We start from the raw sequence: 11649 nt of genomic DNA, 5'->3' as shown, positions 1-11649 counted from the left end.
AAAGAAAGAAAGAAATCGGGCTCGAGGGAGTTTGTTGTCTCTCTGTTTACTAGAGGAGCTGAGGAGTTTTTTTTCTCTTCCTCTAGATGCTCTGTCTGATCTGTTTCAGTAACCAATTCCTTTTATGACACAATAGAATATAATTGCACAGTAAAAACAGTCACGTGTAAATTTGACCTTTTTACAGGCTTATGTTTAGGCACTTAGTTTTAACACCTTTATTGTACAATAAATATAAGCTGCACATCAAAAAACAAACAAGCTTTGTTGTTCTCTTTGGAATTTGTTACGTTTTTTCTTCCTGCCTTATGTTTACAGTTGTTTACAGTGTATAATTTTGGTCCATCTGGCCAGTGATATCACACCAGCAGTTAAAACACCCTCTCAGGCAGCTATAAAAGAAAGCAGGACCAAATCTCTGCAGAAATCTGAACATCCTGTACAAAGAAGCTTCAGCAGCTCCTCATCACACGTTGAGACTTAAAGCTCCAACATGATCTTGCTCCTCTTCTTGTTCGGTCTGACTCTGGGTGCTCCTTCTGAGTCTCCTTCTGATGACAATAAAGTGAAGCTACAACTTGGTAACCGTCCTATGTTTTATTATGTTTCTGATGTTTTTTTCCTCAGCAGGTACTGTTATACAAAAAGTATTAGTGTAGGATTATAACATTGATTTTTTTTTTCTTCCCATAGCAGATGGCTCCTGCTAAATCATAGAGTTGTGATCTGCTAATAACCATAATAAGCCCCACTTTCTTCTCTGTGTATTTTAAATTTCACATTGATGGACAGACTTTCATCTTTCATTTTGGTGCTATAAATAAGTACGATTAAAGTTAGATAATAGACTTCTTACAAAGTGAAGCTGCGTACACAGTAACAGTCATTTTAACTTTCACGGTGGCAATTATTTGTAGCATTGATTTGTAAATGACAGACATGTAACCACACTTCTGTGAATAGTTCAGGGGTTTAACAATGAAGACAATGAAGGCTTGAAAGCAAGACCAAAGAAAACAGTCTGTCACCAGGTGTTACCCTTGAGATACCAGAGCTGACCAGCTTTATTTCTGCAAAAACACGATCTCTTTAACTCTTACTTTTTCACCCGATCCTAACTGTGTCTGTGTCTTCTTCAGACAACCACAGAGTTAAACTACTGCATGGAAACTGTCCCATGTTCTGGTGGAACTTCAATGGCCGCTGCTACAAATATGTGGCCGCACACTTGAGCTGGGCTGATGCAGAACTCTACTGTGTGTCACAGGGAGCCAACCTGGTGTCAATTCACAATGAGGAGGAACAGAACTTTGTCAGAACCTTAGTTAAGAACTTTGACCACACTGAGGGATGGACCTGGATTGGACTCAGTGACCTTCATAAAGAAGGCAGATGGATGTGGTCTGATGGTTGTGCAGTTCGGTTTGTCCACTGGTGTCCACACCAGCCAGACAACTGGAAGGGAATTGAACACTGTGGTCACATCAACTATTCAAACCTAAAGAAGTGGAATGACTACTCATGTTCTACAATTTCACCTTCTGTTTGTGCAACACGAACGACCTGTCCTAAAACGTAAAACAAAACGAAAATATACATTTAACCTTCAATGTTTCTGTTATATGTCTTTTATATGTTTGTGTGGCACTGACAAAATTCCATTGACCTTCATTTTCCTAAATGTGTAATCAACAACTAGCAATAAAGAAAGAAAGAAAGAAAAGTATGTTGTATTTTGCTGTGCTTTTCATCCCGTCTGCTACAGCCTTAGTGGTGTTTAGTGTACCGAGACCAAGGAAAGAATCAATGTAAAATAAATTTGAAACATAGTTTAGCTCTGCGATATACCCTGGTAAAGTACAGAAAATCCAAAGTTAACCCTGAAGTTGGGTTTCTAGTCTGCTCTTTGAAGAGGATGAAGAGTGGAAAGGCAGTTGGTCCAGATAACATACCCATGATAGTACAGTGCTGCCTAGAAGAGAGAGGAGTGGACTATGTAACCAGAATGTTTAACACAGTCTTGGAAAGTGAGAGGATACCTCGGAAATGAAGAAGAAGTATACTGGTACCGATTTTCAACAACAATGGTGATGTGCAAAGCTGTAGTAACTACAGAGGAATAAAGCTCATCACCCATACCATGAAGATATGAAAAATAGTTTATGAAGCTAGTTTAAGAAAAGCAGAAGTATGCAAAGAAAGAACACTACAGATATCAGATTGTTAGGTGACAATGTTGCCTGCTTCCAGGTCCAAACTACTCTGCATTTATTAAGGCTGTTGTGTTTTTAACACCTTTTAATGCTTTGTATCTTGTTCTATTTAATCTGACAAAGTGATCACAATCTGCCTTTCTCGGCTTTTATTTCCACTATTCATTAGCAGCATGTTTTTTAAAGCTTAGTTTTTAAAACCTTACGATGTAACCGCAGCATTAATGACTAACCTCGTATTGTGGATGGATTATCTCCGTTGTTCTCCTGACTGAAGTTTGCCAATTGCATTTGTCCCTAACCATCGGGAACCCTCGCGTTAACTTTCATTGATTGGAAAAAATGTTAGTGTTCATCCTCCAGCTTCACTGCATTTATATTATGCTAACCATAGCTGTGTCGCGACTCGCTAGTGATCACGTAGCACATTGTTATATACCAGCTAGTCCAACTTCAGTAACCCTTAAAACATTGCAGTTTAGTTTTCTATCTTCATTTATGTCCGAAGTGATGGCTGAGCTGTACTTTTTAATTTTTCACTTTAGGTTGGAAACTAATGAGCTAACTCCCTCTGTTAAACTTTGTAAATTCTGTTTTCTTGAATGCCTGGATGTTAAACTTACTTGTTACACCTTGTAGAGCAGCGACATTGATCATTTTATTACACATTAGATGAATTTAGACAGTTTGTAACTCTCAGTGATCCCGCAGTGTTCGTTTCACTTTGGGACAATAAGTAGAGTTTGGACCCAGAAAAAGCTAATGACGTCAGACTTAAAGACCGGGAGAGTGGCACGGTTGCCCCTCCGTTGGTCTTTCTTGGTCTCTTGTGTTCTGGGGGCCTCTGGATGTCTGGAGCCTGGATCTCCTCCATACCTGCTTCATGCCCTGGAGGACGGGGCTATGGCTCCCCACACCCTCTAACAGATCATTACATGAAGAAACCTTTTGAATACAAGCGCGCTCAAGCTCACAGGTGTACACACAGGTGCTCACAGACACAAACTACACCCTTTTTGGCTCCTACCTCAAAGCACACTGTGCGCTGTCGATCCTGCGTGCTGCACAATAATATTCAATATTTAGTATTTACTGTTATATTCACATAGATTATCACGATGATGTTGTTTATTATATTGCTCTCTTCTTTTGCTTGTTTTCTCTTTTTTCTTTCTCAACAGGTGATCCAGGTGACTGATATATGTATTTTTTGTCAGTTTGTTTTGTTGGTTTTTGCCCTTTATCACCGTTCCTCTTCCCCGCTGTTTTTCTTTCCCTACCTCTCTTTCTTTCTCCCTTTTCTTTCCCCCAGTCATGTCTGCCCCTTGTGTAGCAAGTGAAAGCAAAATCAAATAAACAATAAAAGCAAAGGTGAGTCAAATAGACCAATACCAATTGCTGCGAGACCTCACGCCGTGCACATGTACTGCGGGTGTGGTGCCTGTTATCGGACAGGAGTTAGCAACATCCCCCCAAGAACCCGAAGAGGAGAGTCCTGGCCCCTAGCCCTGCCAGTGTAGCAGAAATGAGGACGGATGATGATGGCAGCAGCAGCCGTTCTTCTCTGGGTGAGTAGCTTATTGTTGTTCGTTGAGTACGCTAACCACGTTATTAAATTAATGCACGTAAGGTGAACTAGCAAACACCATCGTAGTTACATGCGACTGTCTTCTTGTTTGATGGCAGATACTCCCTTCACCCTGACCAAAAAGGCTAAAATGACCAAAGAAAAAGTGGAAAACAGCTAAACATGAGAGGTTTTTGGACAAAGTTTGTGTTTTCCCATTGTTTAAGCACTGCTTCCAGTCAAGAGTGATACCATATATGCCCTATAGCTGCAGAAAAGGCTAACATTGTTATCTTTTTACAAAAAAACAGCTGAACATGAGAGGTTTTTGGACAAAGTGTGTGTTCTTCATTCTTTAAGCGCCGGTTCGAGCACCGTTTAAGCACCGGCACCGTTTCAAAAGTACCGGTTTGGTACTGGTATCGGATAAAACCTAAACAATACCCATCCCTAATAAGATATGAGTACATCAGAGGGACAGCTCAGGTTGACCCATTTAGACAAAATTAGAGAGGCGATGCTTACATGGTTTGGAGATGTACAGAGGGGGATAGGGTATATATGAATATATAGTCATACAGTATGTTAGCAAAATGAGAGTTTATTATACAGATATAGCTAAATTAGATAAGAGTCAATGTCTAACAAAGTCAGGTGGCATACATATTATCATATTAACTGGCATTGTGGCAGTCATTTGTAGTTTTGACTTGTACGTGACAGACATGTAACCACACCTCTGTATATACATATATATCACTCAGGCTTTGTCACAGTATCTGTTTTGGGGCTTTTGCCGTTTATTTTGAGTCCTCCTTTCTAATAGTAACTAACACTATCCATAAACTGTAGTCAGTGTATCCATTCAGAAAATCCTGTCTGAATGCTAGGTTTACATGTTATGCGATGGGATGCACCAGCAAAGATTCACTAAGAAGAAAAAAAATCAAACAAATGTAGAAGGCCAAAACAAGTAAAATGGAGTAATTATCATGGTTTGGGGCTTTTTTGATTGCTCATGGTCCCTGGTACTTATTTTAAATAGCCTACATTCTCACCTGCCTGAGAAACGTTGCAGGAAAAACCAAAAGAACATTCTTCTCATAAGGTCACATAGTTTTTAGATGTTTGATGTTTAACTGTGTTGGTTTCTACCTGTTTCTAACTATGGCCCAGTTTCTTTCTAAAAGAATCTTTAAGACTTGAAGCTACTGAGGGTCATGCCCTCTTTCCGCACTCCCTAGCTGAAAGCCTCTCTCATCTTTCCATCTCTTTGTGCATGTTCAAGAACCTTCATTAAAGGGATATGGTGGAAGTTGAGATGAAAAAAGCTTTAAGACTGCACTTCACATTTTAGAATAGAAAGTGACACAAACCCCCCACATGAGTGCCAAATAGCTGCAGGACAGCCTAGCCGGCACAGCAGTGGTTATGATCTGCTTTTAGTTTAAAAGTTTGTTTACTGCAGGGATTTAATTTTGGTGAATTTAAAAATGTAATAGACAAAAAGGAGCTTAAACATTTGTATGCACAGTAAATATTTCAAAGTGGCAAAGTAAAAAAAAGTTACATAGACGGTCTTTCCTTTTATTGACTCTAAAGGTCTAGGCCAGCCACAATCACTTCATTTATGTGTTCACTGTTATAAAAGCTGTGCACAGGGTTTGTTTTGTATTTTTTACTGGAGAGGCTTCTAAACCTCTGTTTCTTCCTGGTACAGTAACCTATTCTGTTTTTCTTTTTGCTGATAATGTGACTTTGTAATATAATAAAACCATAAATACTCAGACAAACAAACAGTGAAGTTCTCCTGAAAGTGCCAAAGCCCAGTATCAATACATAGTAAAGTAAAATTGCTTTGTGATGTCATTGAGATGTGGATGATTTTTAACCCTCTGGTCCCTTTCTGTTATGGCCCAGGTCAATTTTTGGACTCCGCGACTATTCAGATTAATATTAATAAGATGTAATGAAAACAACTTTTGTGTTTCCCTGTCAGTATTCCACTGTCTCTATATTGTATATATTGAGTCTTTTTGTTGTGATGTTCAGTCTGTGCCATTTATAGAGAGTAAAAAAATAAATTAAGAATAGCAATCTGTCTGGGGTGCTCTTTTCATACACTGTAAACATTAAAAGAGAAACAATAGTTAAAATTAAAAAATGTGTTTCAAAGTTGCAAATCACAATACCATAAAAAAACATAAATCTACTAAACCAAAGGTTCTAATTGTTTATCTACCTGCCTCTGAACAGGCCGGCCACGATCACTTCATTTCTATGTGTTCACTGCAATAAAAAGTGTGCACAGGGTTTGTTTTCACAGTTTTTTTTACTGAGAATGATTGTACACTTCTATTTCCTCTTCCTGATATAGTAACCTATTCTGTTTATCATTTTGTTGACGATGTGATTTTATAATATAATAAAACAATAAATACTCAGACAAACAAACAGCAAAGTTCTCTGGAAAAGGCCAGAGCTCAACACGTGTCAGTAAGTAGTTAAGTGATGTCTTTGAGTTGTGGATAATTTTACCAAAACACACTTGAATCAATTTTGCAAAAACAAGACTTAAAGCTCAACGATGATCTCATAAATAAATAATATGTCTGTCCTGAGACCTTGTGTTAGAAATGAAGTAAGCTCCCTAATAAAAGGAAAGTCAAGGAGTACATTTATAAATACATTTATAAGGTGCTTAATGTTTTCTAATGAGATGTAGCTTTTGTGACAAGTATTTAACAGCGTGTTTGATATCATGATAAATATCACACATATCCAACAGGTGTGTATCACTTTGAATGTGTGAAACTATTATTACTGTACTTACTACTATTACTATAATTACTACATGGTTTAAAAGTACTGACTGACTCTCTCCCTTTGCATATTTGCACAGAGGCAGTCAGGCCATATTCAATATGCAATCAAGTAATAAATCAGTTTATTGATATCCACTGATGTCTATATAAAGCACTGTGAGATCATAAAACACTAAATGTTAGTTCTCACTGTCAGTATTTCGTAATTCATAATTAGTTAGAGTCTAGAAAGGATCAGAAGGATGAAGAAAGCTTTCAGATAAAACTGCACCTCCACCTGGAAGGATACAAAGCCGACCATGACAGCCATGGAGTTGCAGTCAGCTTTAGCTGAAACAGGAATAAAGGTGCTGAATGCACCAGTCACTGTGCAGCAATGATGTGCCCAAAGGGTCAAAACTAAGAAGTGCTTTAACTTCTATACAAAAGTATATGTCTCCCCTTATTTTAACTTCATTAAGAGGATCTTGAAATATTTTTAAATTTTAATGTCTGTTTTCTGTAGATGTGATACTGAAACACGTTTCTTATTAAATTTAAATAAGAAGAAAATTTTAAAAAGGAAATAAATAAACAATTTGCAGTAATAAAAGGCATCTCAAACTTTTTCATTGACTTTAAATATCCAAGATTTATAGAAGACTTAAAAAAATGTTTCAATCTGTTAAAAAATCCATCTATAAACCAAAGGTCCTAATTGTATTATTTAATTTGTTCTTATAGTTTTGTTTACTTCAACTTTGGCAGCTATAGCAGAGTCACATATCTCTGGTTTCACAGCATAGAGAGGATCCTTCTGGGCAGGGGGAGTTCAATCTGACCTTGTTTACTGGAGCAGCTCTGGACAGTTTCTACTTTCCTGTTTAATCTTTATTTTGGTAAGACCTTTATGATACAATAAATATGGAGTTGCAAAGCAAAAACAAACGTCACGTTGTTCTGAGAGAACGTGACTGTTCAACAGGTGTACATTTCTTTGGAATTTGATGACGTTTTTCTGGCTTATGGTGAGTGTTGATGTGTTCGGTAATTCTGGCCAGTGATGTCACACCATGAATAAAAACACCCTCTCAGGCAGCTATAAAAGAAAGCAGCCTCAACTCTCCACAGAAATCTGAACATCCTGTACAAAGAAGCTTCAGCAGCTCCTCATCACACTTTGAGACTTAAAGCTCCAACATGATCTTGCTCCTCTTCCTGTTCAGTCTGACTCTGGGTGCTCCTTCTGACTCTCCTTCTGATGACAATGAAGTGAAGCCACAGCTTGGTAACCTTTGCATATTCTGGCTCCTTTTTTTATTTACATGTTATTGTTTTCTTTTTTTATCATTTAGCAAATGTTTTGATTCCAAGTGCACTTTTTGCATGTTTCTGTTTTAATTCTCACAGGAGGTCCTAAAACACAAAATTTATTCTAAAAAATAATTATGGATGCATGCATTCTTTCACTTCCACATATTTCACTGGGCTCCATGTATTCTTGATAATAATAATAATAATAATAATAATAATAATAATAATAATAATAACTGCTTAGTTCTTGTCCATCTATTTTAACAGTGAATACAAGAACATACATACAAGAAACCAGCTTGCCACTATAGAAGTCACTGGAAGGATCTCAGCTTTTGTTTTTGTCACTATAAATCATGTTTTTGTTCCAAATCTTGTTTCTGTCTTTTTCAGATGACCGGGCAGTGAAGCTGCTACGTGGAAGCTGTCCCATGTTGTGGTGGAGCTTCAACAGCCGCTGCTACAAATATGTGGCCACACACTTGAGCTGGGCTGATGCAGAACTCTACTGTCTGTCACAGGGAGCCAACCTGGTGTCTATCCACAACATGGAAGAAGAGAACTTTGTCAGATCCTTGATCAGGAACTTCGATCATGAACAGAGACCCACCTGGATTGGACTCAGTGACATCCACAAAGAGGGCAGATGGATGTGGTCTGATGGCTCTGTGGTAGGTTTTGTTAACTGGAATGCAGGCGAGCCAAACAACGTGGCAGGAAACGAGCACTGTGCTACAAACAACTTTAGCTCACCTAAGAAGTGGAATGACTACCCATGTTCTCACAGTTTTTCATCTGTTTGTTTAAAGCGCAAAGACTAATCTAAGACACTAATTCAGCAAGGGCATGGTATGTTGACATGTATGGGGATTCCACAAAAAAGATAACAATGTAAACTTTTATGTCAGTTTTGTTGATCTGTGCTTTAAATCGATAAAGTATTCCTACTGCTTCTGTATGTATATAACCACTGAATGACAGAGTGTAAAGAATCCACACATGCAGACTTGTCTGTAGAATGCTGTTGGCCTAATGACACTTATCAGCTTTCACAAAACAGTAACAGGGACTTTTTCATTAGTAGTTTTTAGTGCACATCTTATCTTCACTGGGTTAAATACACCATAACTTATTTATGTGATTTGTTTTTGCTTTGACAACAGAACACTCATACAGAGATCACGTTGTCATCTTTGTCATGGTTAACCATGAAAAGAGTTCACTAATTGTCACCATTAAAGAAATACTTCCTCCTTTTGTTGTCCGGTTAAAGTTTACTTTATCCAAACACACATTAATGCACTTTTTTGATTACGATGTGTTTATACAAACAGATGATAACATTTTATTACACTTTGATGCTTTGCAAAGCCAGTTTACGTGGTGAAACACAAATCAGTTGTTCCAAAAAAAAACTTTTTTTGGAACAAAAAAGTTTTATCAGTTGTAAATAACAACTGATAAAACTGATAAAATTGAATATACCAAAAAAATGTTCAATTAAGGTTTTCTAACATCTCTGGGAGGACTGACAGTCTTTCGAGGTTGAGATAATAATGAACATTAGCTGTTGTCCAATGACATAAACAGGGTGAACCCCCTCTCTGAAAGCCATAAAAAAAAGTCTGTTAACATGTCTCTGCAGTATTCTCAGTAATGTTCAAGCTCCAGGAAAACATCAAGGCCTAAATCATCAATAAAAATTTCTTCCTCTTCTCACTGGTTGTGGCTCTGTGTGCTCAGTGTGGTCCTGATGAATGTGAAGGAAAGCTACACTGTGGAAAAACACAGCCACACCCGTGGCTAGATTAGATTGGCTAACAGAAAAGGAATACCTTGGCATTATCCTAAATCCCATATCCCAGCTTTTCCACATAGAGGCTGATTATCAAACATTAACCATAAATTATGTATAAAAATGTCAAGTGACACAGGGGAAAATTGAGCAGATGAGGACATCTGGTGACAATTTCATGTCAATAACACATTTACAAATATATTTACTTAGAAAATTGGTCACGTGTTCAATATGTATTTTACCCACTGTATATTTGACCAGTTATTATGGCAAGTGTAAATAAATCAAATATCTCAGTGTCATACTAAGGTGTCATATTAAAAGGAATAGAGAGAAATTATTCTTCAGGTCCCTTTGCTCCCCTTATGAAGTAGTGTTTGTCCATGATGTGGACAGGGGGGACAAATTGTGGCAGGATCAGCCTGATGTTATTTGTATCCCACTGTAACTTTACAGTTTAAAGATCTAACATCTCCAAAATTTCAGGTGAGTTAGTCATTATAAGAAGTGTTTGTGAACTAAAAATCAAAAATGTGGGATACTGTTTGTCCGTGATTTGGACAGCCCAGCGCGTGCTCCTGACGCAGGGGAAACTAATTCTGTCGTGGAAACCTAACTTGTCACCACCAGTGTGCAGGTGAAGCCAAAGGTATGATATGCTTCATCATTTTTTCTAGTCTTTGGCTTGGAAGGAAGTTGTTTTCGAAGCATATTTGTTGATGCTTTATCTTCTGCTTTGCGTTTGTGTGAGAGCCCCGTCAAAAACCTGTCTATTATGCTAGCAGTGTCCAAGCGTTCTTTTTTTAATTCATACCGCGCCCTCCCCAGCCAGTGACTTAAATGTCCTTTGTACCCCTTCTGTAAAAACATAGACAAACGCACCACACAAAATAGTGCAAAAGGAAAAGGTTGCCTTATATGCACATAGTGTACAAACTCAAAACACACATTTCACCTAAAAATTAAGTTGTGCAAATGTGAACAAATCAACTTGTTAGAGATATCCATCTCCTCTTCAAAAAAAAACAACCCCACAAAACAAGAAAACTCCACCAAACACCACAATAATACACAGTAAGGCCAAATTAATAAGTCTTCTCATCAGACACTGATGCTTCTTTACTATGTGACTCAAAAAATAGGAGACAGATGTTTGTTTGTTTTTTTAAAGTTCATTCATAATAAAACTAACTGTAAGATGTTTAACTATAATGCTGTCTGTATTATTGTTGAAGTCCTAAATTATCACCTTTAAAGTGTTTATGCTAATAACATCATGTACAGTCAGACAGGCATGGAGAACTGCAGGCTTTGAACAGATCACATACTCGTTTAAGTTAAACATATAAGACTTGCACAATTATCTACCTAAAATCTATTTATTTAATGTATCATCTTATGTACAATTATAATGTATTGTTCATATCCCATAAACAGGCAGCCTTAAAGTATGAAATATTCATATATGAAAACACATGAATTTGTCTATTGCTTCAGTGGCTGATCGTGCCCCATAGGCCTCAATGTGAGCTTGAAGCCATTTATAAGGTTTAAATTGTTTAATGTGTAGGTGCTCACGATAAACAGATTTTGAATGAAACCTTTTTTTTTATAGGCATTGAAGCCACTGAACCCAGTCAAAGAGGTGGTAATATTAATTTTATCAGAAAAAAAAAAGAGAAGTATTATGGATATTTCGTTTAAAGACTTTACACCCGAGAGGCATGAATGAGGATTTTTCTATCAATGAGTTTCTGTGAAATGTGCCTTTTGTGTTTGTATGTTTTTGACTAGATTTTGGCATTGTCTCCCTCTTTTAATGTTCTAGTACTCATATTAACTTTTTATTTTCATCTTTTTTTCTTTTTTATATTAACTTATTTGCATTTTTTGTGTCCAGAATCTATTTGTACTGTGACTTAACCAATTAACCAATTAGCCAGTACCACCTCT

General features: G+C 37.3%; 2 protein-coding genes across 2 annotated transcripts; both read left to right on the top strand.

The window, feature by feature from the left end:
* The first annotated feature begins 493 nt into the window (after positions 1-493).
* LOC116333643 (lactose-binding lectin l-2-like) lies at positions 494-1579 on the top strand. The gene is made up of 2 exons (XM_031756878.2): positions 494-581; positions 1152-1579. Exons 1-2 carry the CDS (start codon positions 494-496, stop codon positions 1577-1579), a joined length of 516 nt encoding a protein of 171 aa, XP_031612738.2.
* A 6161-nt stretch (positions 1580-7740) lies between these two features.
* On the top strand, positions 7741-9234 carry LOC120435503 (lactose-binding lectin l-2-like). Its single transcript, XM_039605223.1, has 2 exons — positions 7741-7872; positions 8292-9234. Exons 1-2 carry the CDS (start codon positions 7785-7787, stop codon positions 8717-8719), a joined length of 516 nt encoding a protein of 171 aa, XP_039461157.1. The 5' UTR covers positions 7741-7784; the 3' UTR covers positions 8720-9234.
* Positions 9235-11649: the final 2415 nt, after the last annotated feature.

The sequence above is a fragment of the Oreochromis aureus genome, linkage group 22 (genome assembly GCF_013358895.1).
Source record: "Oreochromis aureus strain Israel breed Guangdong linkage group 22, ZZ_aureus, whole genome shotgun sequence".
Lineage (NCBI taxonomy): Eukaryota > Metazoa > Chordata > Actinopteri > Cichliformes > Cichlidae > Oreochromis > Oreochromis aureus.
Note: the sequence above shows the minus strand (reverse complement) of the source record. Positions and strands in the feature narration are given on the sequence as shown.